Source organism: Rhinatrema bivittatum, chromosome 8 (assembly GCF_901001135.1).
Source record: "Rhinatrema bivittatum chromosome 8, aRhiBiv1.1, whole genome shotgun sequence".
NCBI classification, from domain to species: Eukaryota; Metazoa; Chordata; class Amphibia; order Gymnophiona; family Rhinatrematidae; genus Rhinatrema; species Rhinatrema bivittatum.
The window spans coordinates 258498980-258522748 of NC_042622.1; the positions used below are offsets into that span (position 1 = coordinate 258498980).

Below are 23769 nucleotides of genomic sequence, written 5' to 3' on the forward strand. Positions count from 1 at the left end.
CCCCCTGGCATAATCGCCTTCTCTTCCCTTTTCTCTCCCCTAATGCCCTGGGATCATCATCTTCCTATCTCCCACCCCAACCTCTTTCATCATCACTTTCCCTCTTCCTCTACCTAGCATCATCACCATCACTTTCCCCTTCTTACCTTCCCTCCCCCCCCCCCCCCCCCCCCAACATCCTCATCATCATCACCTTCCCCTCTCTACCCTCCCATCCCTGGCATCAGCTCTTTTTTTTTTTCCCTTTGTTCTTGTCCCCCGCGCCATCAGCTTCCCTTCCTTCTTCCCTATCTTCAACTGTTCCTTCTCCCCCATGTCCACCAGCAGCATTTACCTGATGCTGCTGCTTCCTCCTCTGTCCATTTCCCTCTAGAATTGGACCTGCATGAGACCATGAAGACTTGAGACTGCAGTACCCCATGCAATTTCAATTGCAAAGGTTAAAGCAGAAACAGATAAGTGCTGCTCACTGCCTCCCCCTACTGGTGGGGGGATATCCTGACTGCTTTTGTAGGGGAAAGATAAACTAACTGCCATAATACTGGCACACCAGTTAGGAAAAGCTGCCTTATTATATCATTAGTCAAACCTGGAACATGGTCAGCTCTGTAGTGGAGCAGTACACAAGCTAATGACTTATTTATAAAATTTATATACTGCATAATCAGTACAAATACAATAAAAGTGGTTCTCCCAGGACAAGCAGGATGGTAGTCCTCACAGATGGATGACATCATCAGATAGAGCCCTGTCACGGAAAACTTTTGTCAAAGTTTCTAGAACTTTGACTGGCACACTGAGCATGCCACTAACCCTATGACCACAAGGGGTCCCCCTTCAGTCTCTTTTTTTTCCGCGCAGCAGTTGCCTCGCAGTTTAGGAGCTCTGAGAAATTTCCTCACACCTTTCCTCACTGAAAAATTTGAAGTCCATCTTCGTTTTTTCACCCTCACCAGGTTCCCTCCTGCCCCCCCCCCCCCCCCCCCCCCATCATACTTCATCTCCTCTGACGCTCGGTAAGTGTTTTTCTGCATTTTGCAGTCTGTTCCCGGCAGCATACCCTTCGGTGTCTGACAGCTTTTTTCCAACTTAGCGACTGGGTTTAGGAAGTGCCCAGAGTGTCCGTGGACTGTGTCCATAACGGTCCTGCACAATGTTTGTGTTTTGTGCCTCAGGCCTTCCTACAATGTCCGTTGCTGCCTGAGTTGTGCACAGATGACCCCCAAAGGCCGGTTTGCCCGACTGGAAAAGATGGAGCATCTGTTTGCTTCAAAACGCTCTGCTCCATCGACCGCGGTGCAGGGCGGACAGAGTCTAGAAGGCCCATCTACCTCGGAGTCGCCTCGCCAGGAAGACCATAGAGCGGGTGACTGTCCGTCACCGACATCAACCCATTCTAAAACATCTGTGTCATCGTCCTCTGTGCCGGAGAAAGACTGGGCCAAGCACCGTGGGAAACATAGTCACTGGCACTGACGTAAATCCCTGTCCGGTGCCGGCACCAACACAGTAGCAGTATCGGCCTCAACCGAGCTGCCCTCAAAGAGGGCCTGGGGAAAGGATCCGCCCATCCTCCTCTGGACCAGGGACCCCGCATCTCAAAAAAAGATATAGTTGAGATGGAGAAGGTACAGAGAAGGGCAACCAAAATGATAAAGGGGATGGAACAGCTCCCCTATGAGGAAAGGCTGAAGAGGTTAGGGCTGTTCAGCTTGGAGAAGAGACAGCTGAGGGGGGATATGATAAAGGTCTTTAAGATCATGAGAGGTCTTGAACTAGTAGATGTGACTCGGTGATTTACACTTTCGAATAATAGAAGGACTAGGAGGCATTCCATGAAGTTAGCAAGTAGCACATTTAAGACTAATCGGAGAAAATTCTTTTTCACTCAACGCACAATAAACCTCTGGAATTTGTTGCCAGAGGATGTGGTTAGTGCAGTTAATGTAGCTGGGTTCAAAAAAGGTTTGGATAAGTTCTTGGAGAAGTCCATTAACGGCTATTGATCAAGTTTACTTAGGGAATAGCCACTGCTATTAATTGCATCAGTAGCATGGGATCTTCTTAGTGTTTGGATAATTGCCAGGTTCTTGTGGCCTGGTTTGGCCTCTGTTGGAAACAGGATGCTGGGCTTGATGGACCCTTGGTCTGACCCAGCATGGCAATTTCTTATGTTCTTATTCCCCACTGATATCTGTGCCAGGTACTGAGCCTCCACAGACTCCTGTGGAGACTCCAGTAACGCCTAGCCTGTCTCCTGCCCCAGGTGCAGTGTTATCTACGCCAGCCTTTAGGGAGAAATTGGACAGACCAGTTCAACAGGCAGTGCTGAATGCCCTCTGGAGCTTCCAATTGCCACCGGTGCCCTCAATATTTGCACTGCTCCTCGAGCGTTTGGACACTCATCGGTGCCCTACCGACTCAACCCGTGCCATCGGATCCGCTGGCACAGAGTCAACCATCGATGCCTCCACCAATTCCAATTCTAGGTTCCTCGGAGGAGGAAGAGTCGGTCTCCGGCCCAGCCCCTACACGGGACCCGCCTATGCCAGAACCCGTTCCAGGGCCATCAGGTTTATCGATGCCTCGGCACACCTCTGTGCCAGCACCGCCTGCCTCGATGCCGCCTTGCCATCCATCGATGCCACCTTCCCACCCTCTCAGGTTTGGTGTTTTCCCTCCCTCTGGATGCCCAGCTGGTGAAGGGGAGACTCCCTATGATCCATGGGAGGATGCATCCTCTGAGCACTCCTCACAAGCTTCTGAGGAACTTCTCTCGGAGCCTTCACCCCCAGAAGAAAGGCGTTGTTCTCCTCCGGAAGACCTCTTCTTTTCCAGTTTTGTCAAGGAGATGTCTGAAACTAACCCATTCCAACTGGTAACGGAGGAGGACCCTCAGCACAAAATGTTGGAGGTTTTACAATTCGTAAATGCTCCAAAAAAGGTAATGGCAATCCCAGTGAACAAAGTTCTTCTCGACCTCTTACACTGCCTATGGGATCACCCAGGTACTGTACCTCCAGTCAATAGAAAGACAGATGCCACATACCTAGTTCAACAAGCCCCAGGGTTTCAGAAGAGCCAATTGCCCCACCATTCTGTGGTTGTGGAATCAGCCCAAAAGAAGACTAAAAGATCACATCCACACTCCTTTGCTCCTCCTAGAAAGGAACAGAATGCATTGGATGCATTAGGGTGCAGATTGTTTGAAGGGTCCATGTTAATTGCTCGTATAGCAGCGTACCAACTATACATGACCTTATATAATAGAAATCTCTGGAAACAAGTCCAAGAATTCTCAGAGACCCTACCACAGCAGTACCAGGAAAGCTTAGCCTCCATCCTACCGAAAGGATTAGAAGCTGGGAAACACAAGGTCAGAGCAGCCTATGATGCTGGGCCTGCCTCAGGGCCTCAGACCTACGCCCATAGGTACGGGACAAATTGGCTGATCTCCCCTGTACAGGAGATAACCTGTTTGGGGACAAGTTCCAGGATGCAGTGGCCCATCTTAAGGACCATCATGAAACCCTGCGTCAACTATCAATTGCCACCTCAGATGCCCCTTCCGTAGCCCATAGGGGCACATGTAGGGACACTAGAAAACAATTTTATAGACCACGTAGGTACTACCCTCCTCCGTCCCATACTCTGTCCCCCCAGAGAGGACATACACGTCAAACAAGGACTTTAGAGTGCGGCCAGCTCCCCAATCTGGACCTGCAGCTGGATTTTGATTCTTATCTAGAGAGCAGCAGCCACACCCCCCCCCCCCCCCCCCCCCCGATCCCACAACCCAGTTCACCAGTGGGAGGCCGCCTCTGCCACTTTGCAACCAATTGGCGCCCAATCACCACCAACCAATGGGTATTGTCCATCATAACCCACCGTTAACGCCTACATTTTTCAATTGTGCCCCTGGACTCCCCACCCATTCCGGCGTGGAGCCGGAATAATCACACAGTAATTCTCGAGTCAGGGCTCTTAGCCCTTCTGCGTGCCAGAGCCGTAGAACCCTGTTCCCTCGACTCAGCAGGGGAGAGGATTCTACTCCCGGTATTTTCTAATCCCAAAAAAGACCAGCAGCCTCCGACCTATCCTAGATCTTCAAGACTTAAACAGGTACCTCCACAAAGAATGGTTCAGAATGGTGTCCTTGGGCACCATGCTCCTGCTCCTACAGCAGGGGGATTGGCTCTGCTCTCTGCATCTACAGGACGCTTATGCCCATAATGCAGTCTTTCCTCCTCATCGCAAATACCTGCGATTTGTAGTGGGACATGGGCACTGTCAGTACAAGGTACTGCCATTCGGCCTTGCCTCGGCGCCCCAAGTGTTCACAAAATGCCTGGCAGTTGTGGCAGCACAGTTACACCGCAAGGGCGTCCATGTCTTTCCTTAATCTGGATGATTGGCTCCTAAAAAGCCCATTCAGAGAAGGGGGCCCTCAACTCCCTCCACCTCACCATACGAATTCTCCGGTCATTGGGGTTTCTGATAGATTACCCAAAATCCCATTTGACACAGTCTCATCATCTGTCCTTTATTGGAGCAGACCTGGACGCCACCGTGGCCTAGGCATTCCTCCCCAACGAACGCGCAACCACGCTGTCCAACCTCGCCAGCTCAATCCGCTGTCGGCAAGCAGCCTCGACTCGCCAGCTACTCACGTTGCTAGGCCATATGGCGTCAACGGTCCACGTCACCCTAATGGCCCGCCTAGCCATGAGAGTCACACAATGGACCCTGAGATCTCAGTGGAATCAAGCCAGTCAGCCATTCTCATCTGTAATCCAAATAACCAACCTGCTTTGTTTATCCCTCGCTTGGTGGACGCACAAGGCCAACTTGCGCAAAGGTCTCTCCTTCCAGCCATCAGCTCCTCAGGTGACCTTAATCCCTAATCCAACCTTGATTAGGGATCCCATGTTGAAGGCCTGCAAACCCAATGGGTTTGGACAAAAACCGAAGCAACCTGTCAGATCAATTTCTTAAAGCTTCGGGCAATGCAGTACGCCCTTTATGCATTCCGGGACTTCTGTCCAACAAGGTCGTCTTGATTCAAACAGACAACCAAGTAGCTGTGTGGTACCTGAACAAACAGGGGGGCACGGGCTCTTACCTGCTCTGCCAGGAGGCGGTGCAGATTTGGGCCTGGGCCCTGTCGCATTCCATACTACTGCGAGCCACTTATCTGGCAGGCACACAGAAGGTAGTCACAGACCGCCTCAGCCGGACATTCCAGCCCCACGAGCGGTCTCTGGATCCCTCTGTTGTGAGCAGAATCTCCCACCGGTGGGGTCAACCAGACATCGACCTCTTTGCGTCCAACCAGAACCACAAAGTAGAACAATTCTGCTCCCTACACAGGAAGCAAAGGACACCAGCCGTGGACACCTTTGCCCACCCCTGGACTACAGGTCTCGATTCCGCTGATAAGCAAGACTCTTGTGAAACTACAACAGAACAGAGGCTCAGTGATTCAAATAGCCCCTTATTGGCCACGCCAAGTCTGGTTTCCCATTCTCCGCGACCTCTCTGTCCAGGAACCCATTTGCCTGGGCATGGCGCCCAACCTCATTACACAGAATCACGGCAAATTGCACCACCTGAACCTCCAGACCCTATCTCTGACAGCCTGGATGTTGAAAGGTTAATACTGCAACCCCTCAACCTTTCTACTGATGTCTCGCTAGTAGCTTCACGAAAGCCTATGCGAAAGTCTTATCGGTCTAAGTGGAAGAGATTCACTTTGTGGTGCATGCAGAAAGGCTTTGATTCCTTTTCTTGCCCCACGCTGCAACTCCTAGACTATCTCTGGCACCTCTCGGAATCTGGTCTCCAGACTTCCTCCATCTGAGAACACCTGAGTGCCATCCCTGCTTACCACCGATGTATAGGGGATGCTCTGATATCGGCTCAACCCCTTGTGGTGTGCTTCATGAGAGGCTTACTACAGCTTAAGCCTCCACTACGTCCACCGGTCGTGGCCTGGGACCTCAGCGTAGTACTTGCATGGCTCATGAGTCCTCCGTTTGAGCCCCTGCACTCCTGCGAACTCGGATACCTCACATGGAAAGTCATTTTCCTGATAGCAATTACATCCGCTCGCAGGGTCAGTGAGTTGCAGGCCCTTCTGACCTACTCACCCTTCACAAGGTTCCTCCATGACCGGGTGGTACTGCGCACTCACCCTAAATTCCTACCTAAGGTGGTAACTGACTTCCACTTAAATCAGTCCATCATGTTGCCCACTTTCTTTCCAAGACCTCACACTCACCCGGGTGAACGGGCTCTGCACACCTTGGACTGCAAGTGTGTGCTTGCCTTTTACTTAGACTGCACTGCAGTCCACAGGCAGTCCACCCAACTCTTTGTTTCCTTTGACAAAAACAAACTTGGAGTTGCGGTGGGCAAGCAGACTATCTAACTGGTTAGCAGACTGCATTGCATTCTGCTACCAGCAAGCAGGCCTTCCACTTCAAGGACGAGTGAAGGTGCACTCAATCAGGGCCATGGAAATGTCAGTAGCACACTACCGTTCAGTACCTATTGCCAACATCTGCAGGGCCGCAAAGTGGAGCTCTCTCCACACCTTCGCAGCTCACTACTGTCTGGACAAGGCTGGTCGGCAAGATAGCATCTTTGGCCAGTCTGTCCTACGGAATTTGTTCCCAGTGTAAGAACCCAACTCTTCCTACCTAAGCCCGCTGTGAATTTCAACAGCACCCCGGTTGTTGTGCCTGTTGCACATTTTGAATGCTGGTTGGACCACTATGTTCTAAGGCAGCCTGTAGCTTGCTATTCATCCATCTGTGAGGACTACCATCCTGCTTGTCCTGGGAGAAAGCAGAGTTGCTTAAGTGTAACAGGTGTTCTCCCAGGACAGCAGGATGTTAGTCCTCATGAAACCTGCCCGCCACCCCGCGGAGTTGGGTTCAATAACATTTTCTTATTTTATTTTTCGCTCGTACTTTTTTGCTATAAAACGAGACTGAAGGGGGACCCCGTATGGCCACAGGGTTAGTGGCATGCTGGGCATGCTCAGTGTGCCAGTCAAAGTTCTAGAAACTTTGACAAAAGTGTTCCGTTACATGGCTCCATCTGATGTCACCCATCTGTGTGGACTAACATCCTGCTGTCCTGGGAGAACATCTGTTACAGGTAAGCAACTCTGCTTTTACAACTAATAAACCAGTGAGGAAAGTCAATCTCCTGTGCACTGGTCAGTCACTAAAAGCGGTACGTAAGCCTCTCCAAGAGATGCAATTTTGTATAAATAGGAGATGGAGATAGTAAGCCCTGGTAGGCATGTGTGAATGATACATACACCTTGGAAGGACTATCTCGTGGGGCATTCCCCATACTGGGAGGGGGGGAGCAGTAATAGAGAAAAACAAGCCCCTAGCCTAGGCCTTCTCTTCATGGGGACAGTTTAGAATGGAAAGCAGAGACTGTATGTGAAAGACAACCCAGTTAGCATATAAGAGGAGCCGATTTGAACCACGCCCCCCCTCCCCCCCATCCTTTCCCTACACAAACCATTCTAACAGTATGCCTCAGTCCTACCCTGTGTCACCTCTGTGATTATAGTATTGAAACTCCCCAAACAAGGGGGCCGATGCATTATAATGCGTTTGGCCTAGTGCACAGCTTGATGTGCGATTGGATGCACTAGAAAACTCCCGGTGGGTTAGGAAAATGGACGCTCAGTTTAAGAGTGTCCATCTTCCTAACCCAAGGCTGTGCGCAAGATAGGAAAACAGACACTCATAAATTGAGCTTCCATTTTCCTAACCCGTGCACAGCCATGTCTCCTGGGTGCCTGGGTGACATTCCAGTGGAAACACTGAGAGGAGAGGATCACCTTGCTGGTGGCTGAAAGGAATCAGTAAGTTTTTGCTTGGGACATTGTCTTTTTTTAAAGTACTGGGGCAAAGTTAACTATTTGGGAATATTATTTAGTGTGTTTGTGTGTTTGTGCCTTTAATAGTCAGAAAGGCAGTGAATAAACAAGTTAGACTGTTTACATTTTTAAGTAGTCAGTCAATAAGGTAGCAGTAGGTAGGCAGTGAATAAACAAGTTAGACTGTTTCTATTTTTAGTCAGTCAATAAGGTAGCAGTAGGTAGGCAGCGAATAAACAAGTTAGACTGTTTGTATTTTTAGTCAGTCAATAAGGTAGCAGGAGGTAGTGTGTTTATTTTTAAAAGTCTGCAGAACTGAGTGTTCTCCAGACTTTTAAAGAGCTGAGTGTTTGTATTTAATACTAATTGAGTGCTTGTATTGAAAAAAAAAAAAACCACAAAAAGTAGCCAGAAGCTAGAAATAAGCTAGGAGCAGTATATACCAAAGTAAAAAAGTTGAATAGTTCAGCTCAGTTACTCACCTTGGAAAGGTGTTGAGGTAGTGTGATTGGGTTTGAATAGGGAACAACATTTGTTAATCAAGGGAGCAGTGAGTCACTCAGGCTGACTAACTGAAGTTATTGAGAATTCGATCAGACCCCGGTAGGCCACTACCAGACACATAGTGAATTCATTAATACATTTAAAGGTCGTTAGACACATTCCTACTCCCATAGCAACCTAAAACTTAACTAGGAACTGATCAAAATTGAGATGAAGGCAGCAGTCCAGCAGCAAGAGGGGGGCTTCCCAGTCTTTTGCATCGAGTGTCACATGTATGATTTTTTACCCACCGGTGAGAAGTTGTACATGTGCATGCGATGCAAAGAGCTCCTGGCTCTCAGAGAACGAGTCCGATCTCTGGAGGCTAGAGTAGCAGACCTGGAGGAGCTGAGGCAGACAGAGAGGTATATAGATGAGACCTTCAGGGACATAGTAGTCAAGTCCCAACTTCAGACTGGCAGCCCTGGTGCTGCCTTGGAGGAAGAAGGTCTCATGATGGGAGAGCACCAACCAGGTGTAGCAGGAAAGGATCCTGTAGCAAGGACCTGCTCTCTAGGTGATGCATTATCCTTTCGCACTGAGGATATCTCCCCAAGGCTTACTGCCCAGGAGGGAAGGGTTAGGTCGGCCGTCATAGTTGGTGATTCGATTATTAGGAATGTAGATAGCTGGGTGGCTGGTGGGCGTGAGGATCGCCTGGTAACATGCCTACCTGGTGCGAAGGTGGTGGACCTCACGCGTCACCTAGATAGGATTTTAGACAGTGCTGGGAAGGAGCCGGCTGTCGTGGTACATGTGGGCACCAACGACATAGGAAAATGTGGGAGGGAGGTTTTGGAAGCCAAATTTAGGCTCTTAGGTAGAAAGATTAAATCCAGAACCTCCAGGGTAGCATTCTCTGAAATGCTCCCTGTTCCACGTGCAGGTCACCAGAGGCAGGCAGAGCTTCGGAGTCTCAATACGTGGATGAGACGATGGTGCAAGGAAGAGGGATTCAGTTTTGTTAGGAACTGGGGAATCTTTTGGGGAAGGGGGGAATCTCTTCCGAAGGGATGGGCTCCACCTTAACCAGGGTGGAACCAGACTGCTGGCGCTAACCTTTAAAAAGGAGATAGAGCAGCTTTTAAACTAGAACAAAGGGGAAAGCCAACAGTCGCTCAGCAGTGCATGGTTCGGAGACAGGTATCTTTAAAGGATACTAATGATGCATTAGAATTAGGGCATCCCGACAGTGAGGTTCCAATAATTAGAAAAGTAGTCCAAGTGCCTGTAACTAAAAACTCACCTGAGCTAAAAAATTCTAACTTATCCCTATCAATTAAAAAGCAGAATGAAAGTACAAACAAAAAACAAACTTTGAAATGTTTGTATGCTAATGCCAGAAGTCTAAGAAGTAAGATGGGAGAATTAGAATGTATAGCAGTAAATGATGACATAGACTTAATTGGCATCTCAGAGACATGGTGGAAAGAGGATAACCAATGGGACAGTGCTATACCAGGGTACAAATTATATCGCAATGACAGAGAGGACCACTCGGGAGGAGGTGTGGCACTTTATGTCCGGGATGGCATAGAGTCCAACAGGATAAACATCCTGCATGAGACTAAATACAAAATTGAATCTTTATGGGTAGAAATCCCTTGTGTGTCAGGGAAGACTATAGTGACAGGGGTATACTACCGTCCACCTGGTCAAGATGGTGAGATGGACAGTGAAATGCTAAGAGAAATTAGGGAAGCTAATCAAATTGGTAGTGCAGTAATAATGGGAGACTTCAATTACCCCAATATAGACTGGATAAATGTATCATCGGGTCACGCTAGAGAGATAACGTTCCTGGATGGAATAAATGATAGCTTTATGGAGCAACTGGTTCAGGAACCGACGAGAGAAGGAGCAATTTTAGATCTATTCTCAGTGGAGCACAGGACTTGGTGAGAGAGGTAACGGTGGTGGGGCCACTTGGCAATAGTGATCATAATATGATCAAATTTGATTTAATGACTGGAAAAGGAACAGTGTGCAAATCCAAGGCTCTCGTGCTAAACTTTCAAAAGGGAAACTTTGATAAAATGAGAAAAATTGTTAGAAAAAAACTGAAAGGAGCAGCTACAAAAGTAAAAAATGTCCAAGAGGCGTGGTCATTGTTAAAAAATACCATTCTAGAAGCACAGTCCAGATGTACTCCACACATTAAGAAAGGTGGAAAGAAGGCAAAACAATTACCGGCATGGTTAAAAGGGGAGGTGAAAGAAGCTATGTTAGCCAAAAGATCTTCATTCAAAAATTGGAAGAAGGATCCAACAGAAGAAAATAGGATAAAGCATAAACATTGGCAAGTTAAATGTAAGACATTGATAAGACAGGCTAAGAGAGAATTTGAAAAGAAGTTGGCTGTAGGGGCAAAAACTCACAGTAAAAACTTTTTAAAATATATCCGAAGCAGAAAGCCTGTGAGGGAGTCAGTTGGACCGTTAGATGATCGAGGGGTTAAAGGGGCACTTAGAGAAAATAAGGCCATCGCGGAAAGATTAAATAATTTCTTTGCTTCGGTGTTTACTGAAGAGGATTTTGGGGAGGTACCCGTAATGGAGGTGGTTTTCATGGGTAATGATTCAGATGGACTGAATCAAATCACGGTGAACCTAGAAGATGTGGTAGGTCTGATTGACAAACTGAAGAGTAGTAAATCACCTGGACCGGATGGTATACACCCCAGAGTTCTGAAGGAACTAAAAAATGAAATTTCAGACCTATTAGTAAAAATTTGTAACTTATCATTAAAATCATCCATTGTACCTGAAGACTGGAGGATAGCAAATGTAACCCCAATATTTAAAAAGGGCTCCAGGGGCGATCCGGGAAACTACAGACCGGTTAGCCTGACTTCAGTGCCAGGAAAAATAGTGGAAAGTGTTCTAAACATCAAAATCACAGAACATATAGAAATACATGGTTTAATGGAACAAAGTCAGCATGGCTTTACCCAGGGCAAGTCTTGCCTCACAAATCTGCTTCACTTTTTTGAAGGAGTTAATAAACATGTGGATAAAGATGAACCGGTAGATATAGTATACTTGGATTTTCAGAAGGCGTTTGACAAAGTTCCTCATGAGAGGCTTCTAGGAAAAGTAAAAAGTCATGGGATAGGTGGCGATGTCCTTTCGTGGATTTCAAACTGGCTAAAAGACAGGAAACAGAGAGTAGGATTAAATGGGCAATTTTCTCAGTGGAAGGGAGTGGACAGTGGAGTGCCTCAGGGATCTGTATTGGGACCCTTACTTTTCAATATATTTATAAATGATCTGGAAAGAAATACGACGAGTGAGATAATCAAATTTGCAGATGACACAAAATTGTTCAGAGTAGTTAAATCACAAGCAGATTGTGATAAATTGCAGGAAGATCTTGTGAGACTGGAAAATTGGGCATCCAAATGGCAGATGAAATTTAATATGGATAAGTGCAAGGTGATGCATATAGGGAAAAATAACCCATGCTATAATTACACAATGTTAGGTTCCATATTAGGTGCTACAACCCAAGAAAGAGATCTAGGTGTCATAGTGGATAACACATTGAAATCGTCGGTACAGTGTGTTGCGGCAGTCAAAAAAGCAAACAATGTTGGGAATTATTAGAAAGGGAATGGTGAATAAAACGGAAAATGTCATAATGCCTCTATATCGCTCCATGGTGAGACCGCACCTTGAATACTGTGTACAATTCTGGTCGCCGCATCTCAAAAAAGATATAATTGCGATGGAGAAGGTACAGAGAAGGGCTACCAAAATGATAAGGGGAATGGAACAACTCCCCTATGAGGAAAGACTAAAGAGGTTTGGACTTTTCAGCTTGGAGAAGAGACGACTGAGGGGGGATATGATAGAGGTGTTTAAAATCATGAGAGGTCTAGAACGGGTAGATGTGAATCGGTTATTTACTCTTTCGGATAGTAGAAAGACTAGGGGGCACTCCATGAAGTTAGCATGGGGCACATTTAAAACTAATCGGAGAAAGTTCTTTTTTACTCAACGCACAATTAGACTCTGGAATTTGTTGCCGGAGGATGTGGTTGGTGCAGTTAATATAGCTGTGTTTAAAAAAGGATTGGATAAGTTCTTGGAGGAGAAGTCCATTACCTGCTATTAAGTTCACTTAGAGAATAGCCACTGCCATTAGCAATGGTTACATGGAATAGACTTAGTGTTTGGGTAATTGCCAGGTTCTTATGGCCTGGATTGGCCACTGTTGGAAACAGGATGCTGGGCTTGATGGACCCTTGGTCTGACCCAGTATGGCATGTTCTTATGATGCCAAGGATGCGCTAGGGACACACACATGATCCCTAGCGCATCCTTTTTAGAGTGGCATCTCATTAACATATTGCATTGCATGCCCAGGAGAGGTAGATGGGCGTGCATTAGGAAAACAGGCGCTCAATACGAGCACCCATTTTCTATGCACTGTTATTGCATTAGCCCCAAGGTGTGCTAATGCACCTTACTCCTGTCCGATAGCATCCCTTAACTATATGATACTAAGGTCCGTTTCTGCTGGGAAAAAAATGTATGTATTGTATATGTAAATATTTTGTTTACAAATAAAATAGAATTACCCTGCTATTTTAGTACTGAGCCCCCCACCATAACTCTGCCCATTCACCTCATCCTGCCTTATAGTACCCCCTGCTATTCTGGTACTGAGATCTTCTCCCCATCCCCCGCAGCACAGATATATCTGCACAGTTTTGCTAATACATCTTATTCTTAACCCATATGATATGTGAGAGGCAACATTTGAAGTTGGAGGTGAATGAGTGCATACTAAGAGCTCTTTGGCCCATTAGCCCCATGCTGTGCACCTGGAGAAGAGAGAATCCTCTTCCTGCAGAGGAATGGTGTTCGGGATGCAGCTGCTGCTGCTCCTGGAGAGGAAAGCTGGAGGTGGGGTGGGGTGCAGATGCTACTGCCATTTCTGCAAAGGAACTGAGGTCAAGGTTCAGCAGGGGGTGGGGATATGTATTTGCTGTTGCTTCTGCAGAGAAGTGGAAAGGTGCAGCTGCTGCTGTTGCTACAGAGAAGCAGGCGGAGGGAGGGTGGGATGTGAAGTCGCTGCAACTCTTGCAGAGGAAGGAGAGGACGCATAGCTGCTGTGCTGCTGCAGAGAAATAGAGGGAGTGTAGTTGCTGTTGCTCTATGATCAACCATGTGCTGGCAAAGATTCAGAGCAGTGGCACTTTATAAATTCCATTCCCTCTTCAGGACACTAGATGGTGCTGCTATGTCATCAGGGCTCCCCCTGGATGAAAGAAAAGAAATAGATGCCTGTAGTCTTAAAACAATCCTTTATTGCAGTGGAGACACAAGGGTAGCCCGACTCTGGCCGAGTTTCGCCGTTTCAAAACGGCTGCCTCAGGGGCTTACAATAATCTTCTTGAATTCATTAGTTATATATCAACTAAGAATATAATGTGACCGTCCATGTTTGCCTTTGCTAGTGGAGTTCTGCCATCGCGAATGCTTCAAGACGCAACATAAGAGATCATACAGCTCTTTATATGATCACATTATATTCTTAGTTGATATATAACTAATGATTTCAAGAAGATTATTGTAAGCCCCTGAGGCAGCCGTTTTGAAACGGCGAAACTCGGCCAGAGTCGGGCTACCCTTGTGTCTCCACTACAATAAAGGATTGTTTTAAGACTACAGGCATCTATTTCTTTTCTTTCATCCATCAGGGCTCCCCCTGTACATTGCTCAAAATAATTTGAAAAAAAAAATTGGATAGACATTGCTCCATGAGAAAAATGTATAATGCTTTCCTACTAAGAAGCCAGATGCAGCTTTATACTAACTGTCACCTGGCAAATGGCAAGCTGCCATTCCTGCTAAGCATGCCATGTGCCAGTTGGGCATCAGTGCCAACTACAGCAGATGCCAACTCATGGCAGGCAAAAATGGTGCCCTCTAGCATCATGCTGGGACACTGGGAAAATGTACTGGCTTAGAAAGGAACGCCTCTGACACCATACTGGGACACTGGACAGTTCTGGTCCAGAAGAAAGAGCGCCCTTAACACTATGTTGGGATGATGGGACAGTACTGGCTCAAAGAGAGGGAGTGCCTAACGCCATGCTGTGATACCGAGTTAGTACTGACTTAGATGGAGGAGCTCCCCTGCTGTCATGTTGGGATATTGATATGAAGGGATACTGGCCCTCCTAAAATGCACCAGCGATGTAGCCTGCAGCACCCATAATCTGTAGGTCTTGAATAACTTTTGAAGGTCTCACAGTAGAACAGCACTGTCCCCCACCTGTTGTGTGCTATGAAGGAGCTGGTAGAGTTACCTGCCTGGTAAATGGAGAGTTTTTAGACTAAAGAAAAGCTTATTGAATATGACATATTTTATAAATACAGAAACAAAAATCTAAACTTCACAACTCTGTTTTTTGAGGAACCTGAATGAGCCAGAAGGCAAAGACCGAGTGGAGAGTGTCAGGTGAGACTTAGGTCTAGAAATGACCACCTAGTCTTCTTTATGCTTTCATCTGACGTCTCATCTCTCACCCCTGCTCTGCAGTCTTTCCCTAGCACGCTTCTTCAAGCAGTTCAGAGAGAATGATTAAATACAATCTTTCTTTTATTCTGTGTTCTTTTCCTGGAATTGCTGCCTCAGGTATTCTGCATCCCTTTGGTATCTGTCTCTCCATTCCTCTGGGGTCTCATTTCTCACTCTCTGACTTTGCAGTCTCTCCCTGGTACCACTGCTTAAGGTGTTTAGAGATGCTCAGGGGCACAGTCTCTCCTTTCCTCCTATGCAGATTCTCCCTTGCACGGCCTCCTCAGGAGATCACACAATGGGGATGCAGAGTCTCCCTTGTGCTACTGCCTCAGGCGCTGTACAACATTGAGAGAATGTGGTTTCCTTTATTCTTGCTCTCTCCATAGCACTGCCTCTTCAGGCACTTGGACACTAAAGGGATATGGTCTCTCCTCTTTGGTGTTTCATGTCACCCTCTGACTGCAGTGTTTCCCTGACACTGCCTCTTCAGGCACTTACAGCTGCTGAGGGGACATGGTCTCACCTTTCCTCCTCTGCATTCTCTCCTTGGTACCACTGCCTCAGGCATTCTGAGACACTGCAATTGTCTGGTCTTTCTCCTCTCCTCAGACACTGATGGAAACAGTCTCTCTTTTCCTTTAGAAGATCTGTATTTATTTTTAATGTGCAGCCTGGCTTGAGGGAGGGTAAAGTATGAAGGGATTGGAGGGTTTGCCTTTTGTGTATTGTGAGGAGGATAATATGCCTCCTCATTTGAATGGAAATGTTTCTGGGGAGAAGGAAACAGTATGTGAAGGTGTTCTTGCTGCCAGTGTCTTAAACACTGTGTTATCTAGTTGAATCCTTGTATATCAATAGGCTTATGTCTCCATTCTAAATCAATTGTTGCACTGCCTTGCTTTGGTACCTTGGCATCCTTTTGGTTTTGTCAGCTTCCTGATGCTAAGACCCCCATTCTCTTCCTCGAGAAGACCCCAGAACAGGCAGAAAAAGATTTCAGACATACAAGAATAAAATGAAATAATGTCACTCAAAATGAGTATTACTAACAGTGGGCCAATAACATTTAGTGAGTCCTCCCACTAAATGCTCTTCTTTGGAAGTTCCAGAATTCAGTCTCGTCCCTTTGTAAAAGTTTATGCTGTAAGGAACATCTTTTACACCATAAGACATCAACTTTGGTTTTTGCACATTAGCTCGTAGACGACTTCTTATACCATAAAATGCATAAGTTGCAAAGCCAATTTTTGTTTAACAAATTTGTCAGTGTTCTTTCCTTGTAGTTAACAGATTTTTAACAGTCTGTGTCTCTCCCTCTCTCTCAGACCTCACCTAGGCTTGGAGAAGGAGGAATCCCGGGACTCGAAGCCCCGCTCACTGCGTTTCACCTGGAGCATGAAGACCACTAGCTCCATGGAGCCCAACGAGATGATGCGGGAGATTCGTAAGGTGCTGGACGCCAACAGCTGTCAGTGTGAGGTTCAGGAAGCCTACACACTGCTCTGCATGCACGGCCTGCCGGGCCATGACAGCTTTGTGCAATGGGAGATGGAGGTGTGCAAGCTACCCCGCCTCTCGCTCAATGGTGTGCGCTTCAAACGTATCTCGGGCACCTCCATTGCTTTCAAGAACATTGCCTCCAAGATCGCCAATGAACTGAAACTTTAACCCAGCAGGGAAGCCCTACGCCTAGATCAAAGGACCCGGCTGCAGGCCAGTTGTCTCAGACCTGCTGTAGGGCGCCTACCGCAGGAGCAGGCGTGTGGTCCAGATTGGCAAAAGGGGAAGAAGGGGACTACATGTGCTTTCCATTTTTATGTGGGGGGGGGGGGGGGTGAAGGGTAAGAACGAATGAAGCGGAAGAGAAAAGCATTGTAATATAAAGATGAAAAAAGTCTATTTTTGATCAACTAAAAAAAAAAAAAAAAAAAAAAGTCCAAGCCAGCCAGCGTCTGGCTCAATGTAGAAAGGGGCAGGTTGCAGGGGTAATGTATGTGGCATGGAAAATGCAGCTCCCCCCCCAATGCATCAGGACTTTATGGTACTTTTCTGGCCTGTTTTCTATTTGCACAGGTTTTGTTTCACCAGTTTTTTGTTTTGTTTTGTAAAGAACCATGTTCAGAACTTCAGAGATACTAGGACGGAGGAGGATGGAAATGTGCATTTCCTGGTGTGTAACTCATCTGCCTCTGAACTGTAGACGATCTGTAATATTGAGGTGGGGAGGCTGCAGCTGTGAATGGACATTACTTGTATATAGTTCTGAGGGTGGAGATGGGCCATGCCTTCCTCTCTGGGGATGGATAGATGCTGCTCTCCCTCACCCTGCTAGGGTGGCCAACAGTTCCATGTCATACAGGATAGGGTCATCCAGTCCTGTTTTTATCCTACTGCAGGCATGGTTGTTCCTTCAGAAAAGCAGGGCATGCACTAGCGTAAAACTAGGACTGGCTCAGCCTGTGTCTTGTGACATGGAATCGTAGGCAGCCCCTTCCTCCTGCTGCCTCTGTGGCCATGGTAGGCTTCGAATTCGGGGAGGTGAAGGAAGGAATTTGCCTGATGGTGTCACTGTCTCTCTTGAGGTAGGATGAAAGGGGCAATGGCAGGCTGGCATTCGTGGTTGCTTGGGTATTAGCTGCCTCCTTCCTGCATATTTTTCTTTCCTAAAAGTTAATGAAGCTTGAGTGGGTGGGAGGATTGCTCCTCCAGATCCCCCCACCCTCAGGCAGATGCAATATAGTGCGCTCAGGCTAATGCACCAGCTAACACTCTATTGGATGTGCATTCTGGATGCTCTAAAATAACCTCAGCTGCAATACGGCGATTAGTGTGTCCAAAATGCATGTCCAGCGCAGCACATAGCTAATAGCGCTCATTACATGCAAATTCCATGTAGATGAGGCTATTAGCTATTATCCCACAATGTCAAAAATTGCCGCAGGACCAATGTACCAATTTAATGAGGCAAATTAAATCCTGCCTGGGAGCTGCTGTTAAAGCAGGCCGCGCTAAGGAGTTCACTGGAAAAAAAACCCCAAAAAGTCTGCTTTCCGTGATTCCTTCTGTTAGTATTGTTGTGATACTAAGTAGGGGCAACCACAGAAACCAGAATCATGCTGTGTTCAAGGGCTAAAAAAAAAATCCTGTGATCTGTGGTTCCTTATAGGAAGAATCACAAAAAGCAGCATCCCCATGGTGTGACCCACTTGACCAAGTGGTCCAGGTCAGACCCAGCTGTCTTGTACCTGAAATGGCACATCTGAGGTCCCTGTGGTAATACAGCCCTTGCCGGACTCCAAATCCCCCCACCCCCCCTTCCAGGCCAGGAACCCCTGCCCAGCAGTAAGTGAAGGAGTGAATAGATTAATATTAAGTGCCTAACACTTGGTCCATTCACTGTCGTATATCAATGAAAGGACCAGTCCTCTTTCAGAAGACTATCCTGAAAGGGGCTTGGTCCTTTCACTGACAAGGACCAGTCGGGGAACAGCCCTGCCTAGGGTGGGGGAGGGAGCTTTGGCCAGGCTGTTCTGGGTGCACAACCACCTCTCCTGGGCACCTGATGCAGAGCGCTAGGGATGCACAAATTATCTATTGCATGTCCTTTTTAGCGCGGCAGCTCATTTGTCTATTGCATCTAAAGCACAGGAAAGGGGGGATAGGCGCAGGTTCAAAAAACGTGTGTGCAGTTTGGAGACACATTTTTTATGCGATGGTATTGCATCAGCCTGCTAGAGCTTCTGCCATTGTGGAGAACACTGGGAGCTCAAGGAGCACCAGGTTTAACTAAGTATTGCTTTAGCTTTCAGTAACTTCAAGCAAATATGCAGATAAATTGCACAGATTTGGATGCATGGAAAAACAATTTTGACTTCTTCAATTCACAATTGAAAATGGAATAGCACTCTGGGAGCAATGGCCCATGTTACTAGCATGATGCATTCTAAAATGATTCTGTACCCCAGCCTTAACCCTTTCCCTCGCTGTGCTTCCTGTGGCAGTGGAATGCAGTGCTCAGAAGGTGTTTCGCACCACCAAACCAGTGACTCAACCTTACTGGTTTTGCTATTATCAGCCAGGGTGAGGGACACAGTCTGTACTTCCTCCTTTGCTGTGCTGCAGTGACTGAGCCGTGCTGAAGGAGCTCTCGTATGCAGAGTCAGGTGGTTCATGGTGGCAGCAGAGTTGTTTAGCTGTGTCTTTAAGGCAGAGAGCTCTGGGTGATGCTTTCTGTGTTCATGGAGGAAACCAGTTTTAATGTACCTGCTGTGCCTCTAGGGCTTAATGTTAACACAGCTGTAGATGGTGGAAATCTGCTCCTGTAAAATATTTTTTGTTTTTTCTTGTAAAGAATGATGGAGCTTTTTGCTCAGTACTGGATGTAGTGAATTTGCGACTTCCACAGCCGTTCCTTCTCACCAGCTCTCCCAATTCATAGAAACACAGAGAGAGAGAGAGAGGTACCAGCCCTTTAGGTTACACAACTGGGCCTGGTTCTCTAAGCAGTTGGCTTCCTTCCATTGCAGGAGATGATGGAAGCTCTATGCTGTTCTTTTCTTACCACATGCTGGTCTGGCGCTTATTTATTACAGGACAGTTTGGTTCTCTCGAGAGGAGAAAAGGGTACCAGCTTATTTCATTGCCCCTCCCATGTTGAGATGTACATTTATTTTGAGGGTTTACTTGTGGGAGGGTGGATTTTATTTTTTTTTTTCTACATTTAATTATTGGTTCTTGCTGTCATCTTTATCTTGTTTTTATTAAAGTAGGGAGCTGCATGTCTGGGAAAATTCCCAGACTGTCTCCTGGCTCATGTGCAGGCAGGTTTCTGCTCTGTTCCCTGCAGTGGGCTGAGGGTGGATGTCATTCATAGCAGGAGACAGCAGAATAGAGAGAAATAGAGCAATGTGTGTGTCCCTGCCTATTCATGCAGCTGCACTTCTCCCTCTCTGAACTTTGTAGCCATACTCTTGTTGAAGCCATATCTTTAGCTAGTATAAGAGATCATCTCTTGCACATCCTGCTTAAGTTCCTGTCCTCTGACATACACTCATGGCTCACAGTATCTTCCTAGCCTTTTTACTGAGTGGTAGAGGAACTGATTTTCAGTTTGAAGCTGTTCTGACTTTCCAACCCATTGAGATTTCCTGCTGTCTCTCTGTGCTGCTGGATGGGAGGTAGGAAGTTGCAATAAGCACTCCATGTGTTAATGTTGCTATAACTGGGTAAATCTATTTACCTAGAAATAAATTACAGAGAGATTTCCTCTGCTGTACGATGCAGAGGCTAGGAGTATTTTGTTTCTATGTTGTACCATAAGTTCAGAGAGTTAGTGGGGTGATGCAGGATATAGTACGGTTATGGCTGCTGCTTGTCTTTTCTACCTGGGGTGTGATGAGAGAGCACCTTTTCCCTTGAGGGAGAGAAGATCTCTCACCACCCTCCAGATGTGCTCTGTTCGTTTCACCCATGTTGGGGGTTAGTCAGCTACACCTACTGTTTTAACTCTGCTTTTGCCATGTGACACTCAGCTGCTACCTTGTTGGTAATTCTGTTCTGAGCAATTGACTGTGCCAAAAAGTGTTCCATAAAGATGGTCACAGTGCCACCTGTTGAGAAAAACAGATAATCTGTGCACTGGGCCTGGAGGATATTCAGCTCTGTTCTGAGTGTGAAAGAAAAGATATTTACTTGGGGCAATATTGTGTGAGTATAAGGATGGGAGGAAGGCCCAATCCCTTGGGGGTGGGGTGACTTTAGGGGCCAGGCCTTGATCTTGGGACAGATACAGCAGGCTTGACAGATGTCAGTTGCACATGCAACCCAGCAATGGTTGGAGAGCCCTCTAGTTTTGATCCTGGGGTGTGATCATGTTACAGGAAAGGTAAGAAAATGTGGAAGCTTTCCTTTAGCCCTAGAAGAGCAGTACATACTTTCTCTCTTCCAACATCTTTAGCAGTTGGAAAACAGGCCAGCCCCATAGCTCAGTGCCAGTGCTGTGCACTGCTCTGCAGAGGAGCCTGCTCCCTACAGGAGTTCTAGTTCCCAGTTCCAGTGTTTTGCTTTCTGGTGGGATGGGGCTGCTGGTGATAGCTAGTGGCTGGATTTAGGTCCTATGATGGCAGGTTTCTGGAAGGAGTGTTGGTGCATGAGCGCAGGCTGAGGACTGGCTACAGTAACTGGACTAAAGTCAGTCAGGCAGTGATATAAAATAGGGGGAGAAATACCTGCATTGTTGTGAATGAAGGGTCCTGGCTCCAGATTCCAGCCCTAGAAGCCAAAGGAGCAGGAGGAAATAGCCCACTCCATAATAAAAAAAAAAAAGGCCTCTAAATAAAGGTACTGTGCTACTCTATTAACTGCTCCGGTGCAGAAAACATTGTCAATATGTTCAATATCCAAACATGCTTATTGGGGAGCCAGGGCTTTACTAGGCCAGCGGCCAGGGATGGCTGACTCTCTGGTCCTTGAAAGTCACAGACAGGTCAGGTTTTCAGGATATCCGCAATGAATATGCATGAGATAGATATGCATGCCCTGCTTTTACTATTTGAAAACTTATCTCATGCATATTCATTGCGGATATCCTGAAAACCTGGCCTGTTTTTGGCTCTTGAGGATTGGACTGGGTCACGTCTGCCATAGATAGTGCATGCTTCTCTGTGACTGATTGTGCTTTCTGAGTGCCACATGTCCTATTGATGGGGCCAGGTAGCAGCTCCTGCACCTGTTCTGCATCTTTTAGCTGCTGTTTGCCCATGACTAGCTAGGGCAAGAGGAGGCTGTCTTCATGCACACTGCTGTACCAGAAAACAACACCCATCACACCTCATTTTTGGAGGTTTCACTCCAGGGCTCTTCATTTTCCAGTTTTTATTTATTTATATCTAATATATATATATACACACACACACACACATATTGAGAGAGAGGGTTTTTTTTATGCTAAACAAATATATATCTGGGAGTGGCATTATCTTTTTATATGATAAAAAAAAATATGTGAAACACCAGGAAGAAATCATTGTGCAAAGCTGAGGTGTGGTGTTTGTGATGTAGTTGGCACATCGTTGGTTCTTTGGATCTAGCAATGTTCGTTCATGGTCCTGCAGGCTGTGTCTTGTGGAGGTTCCAGTGTCACTTCCTTGGCATCAAGTACTGAGGAACAGATGAGCCAGGCCTGGATTTCCACCTTGTGCCTGTCGTTTGTTCTTTTTCTGCATATGTGGGAATTTAAAAATAGTCTTAGAGGTGGGAAAATGAAGAGCCCATCTTCCACCCCCACGTGTTACAAAAGATGAGAATAAGGGCACTCTAGTTCTAAAAATTGTATTTTATTTTTTATTAGACAGGTAGAGCCAATCATACTTCTTCCCCATTGCATGCATGCAAGCACTTGTAGTTTTGTTGTTCCTTTGAACAGCATGCATGCAATGGGGGGGGGGGGGGGGCGCTATAAGAGCTGCACTAGCTTAGATTGGCCACTGATAGATTTCTTACTGCTTTGCTTATCAGATCTCCTTCCACATACCTGAAAGAGTGAGACATGGAGCTTTTTTTTTTTCCCCAAGGATTTCCAGCATGGATATAATGCTAAGCAGCATCCCATTTTGCCCCATCTGTGGTGAAGACTGGTGCTCTCTTGGGGAGGGGCAAGAGCAGGGAAACTATAGGCACCTTACAAAAGCACAAGCATGTGAGACTGAGTCAATCCCCAGCCCTCCCCAGGCACTGGAGAATACTGTAAAACACAACCAGGCCTTCAGCCTGGAGGCTCCGACTTTGATCCCTCAGTAAATTTACTAGTGCTCGTTAAAGAAACAAATGTATTAAAAGAAGAGAAAGCTGTAGGTGGGTTTGATTTTTCTCTGGAGATGTTTATAAATATGAGCTGTATATATAGTTATATTGATACCTCAGTTTTGTGATTTTGCTTGGATTTTCTTTTGTTTTTGTTTTTTTTTTTCTTTTTAAATCATGTCATTGCCCCCCCACCCCAAACAAGATTATTATGGGATAAGACAACAATGCCATTGACTGTAGATTTACAGGTCTAGATTAAACTTTCCAGAAAGCGTGGACCTAAATGTGTGTCTCTCACTCTCTGCCCACCTTTTCAGCTGTCATGCTTTCTCTATCCCAGCAACTCTTCAGGGAGCTATCCTAAAGACTTTTCTTTCTCCATTCAGGGTCCAGGAGAGAACAGTTAACCATGTTATCTCAGAACAAGCAGGATGGTAGTCCTCACATATGGGTGACATCAGGATGGAGCCCAATCACGGAACTCTTTTGTCAAAGTTTCTAGCACTTTGACTGGCACCTACTGGGCATGCCCAGCAATGCATCAACCCTGCATCCAGCAGGGGTCCCCCTTTAGTCTTCTTTTTTCTGCGCAGCAGTAGCCACGCGGGTTAAGGAGCTCTCTTGAGATTCCTGACAGGAATTTTCCTCATGGAACTTCTTTCAAAATTTCTAAAAACATTCTACCCCATAGGGGTCTCCCTATCGATATCCATATTCCGCGGTCGAAAGGTAAGGTTTCACCCTTGTTGCGGTCGATTACCGTCAAGTTATCCCTTCGGGGCCTACCGGCCATCAACCACACCGTGGTTAAATTTTTGTCAGAGTCATGGCGTCGGGTTTTCGTCTGTGCCCCGACTGTACTCGAACAATGTCCATCACTGACCCGCATGGGGTCTGTGTTAATTGTTTGGGGTCTGACCACGATGTCCTAACTTGCACCAAATGTGCCCAAATGACACCGAAGGGCCGTAAGGCTCATTTTA

General features: G+C 46.6%; 1 protein-coding gene across 6 annotated transcripts in view; it reads left to right on the plus strand.

Moving 5' to 3' along the window:
- The window catches only part of MARK2 (microtubule affinity regulating kinase 2), a 462018-nt gene extending 438954 nt beyond the window's left edge, over positions 1–23064 (plus strand). For 5 of the 6 annotated variants that reach the window (XM_029614697.1, XM_029614694.1, XM_029614695.1 and 2 more), the window contains 2 exons: positions 14876–14920; positions 16309–23064. In XM_029614697.1, coding sequence (XP_029470557.1) covers positions 14876–14920; positions 16309–16651 — 388 coding nt within the window. In that variant the 3' untranslated portion in view covers positions 16652–23064. The remainder of the gene's footprint in view (positions 1–14875; positions 14921–16308) is intronic. The other variant, XM_029614696.1, reaches the window with a different exon arrangement.
- The last annotated feature ends 705 nt before the right edge of the window (positions 23065–23769 follow it).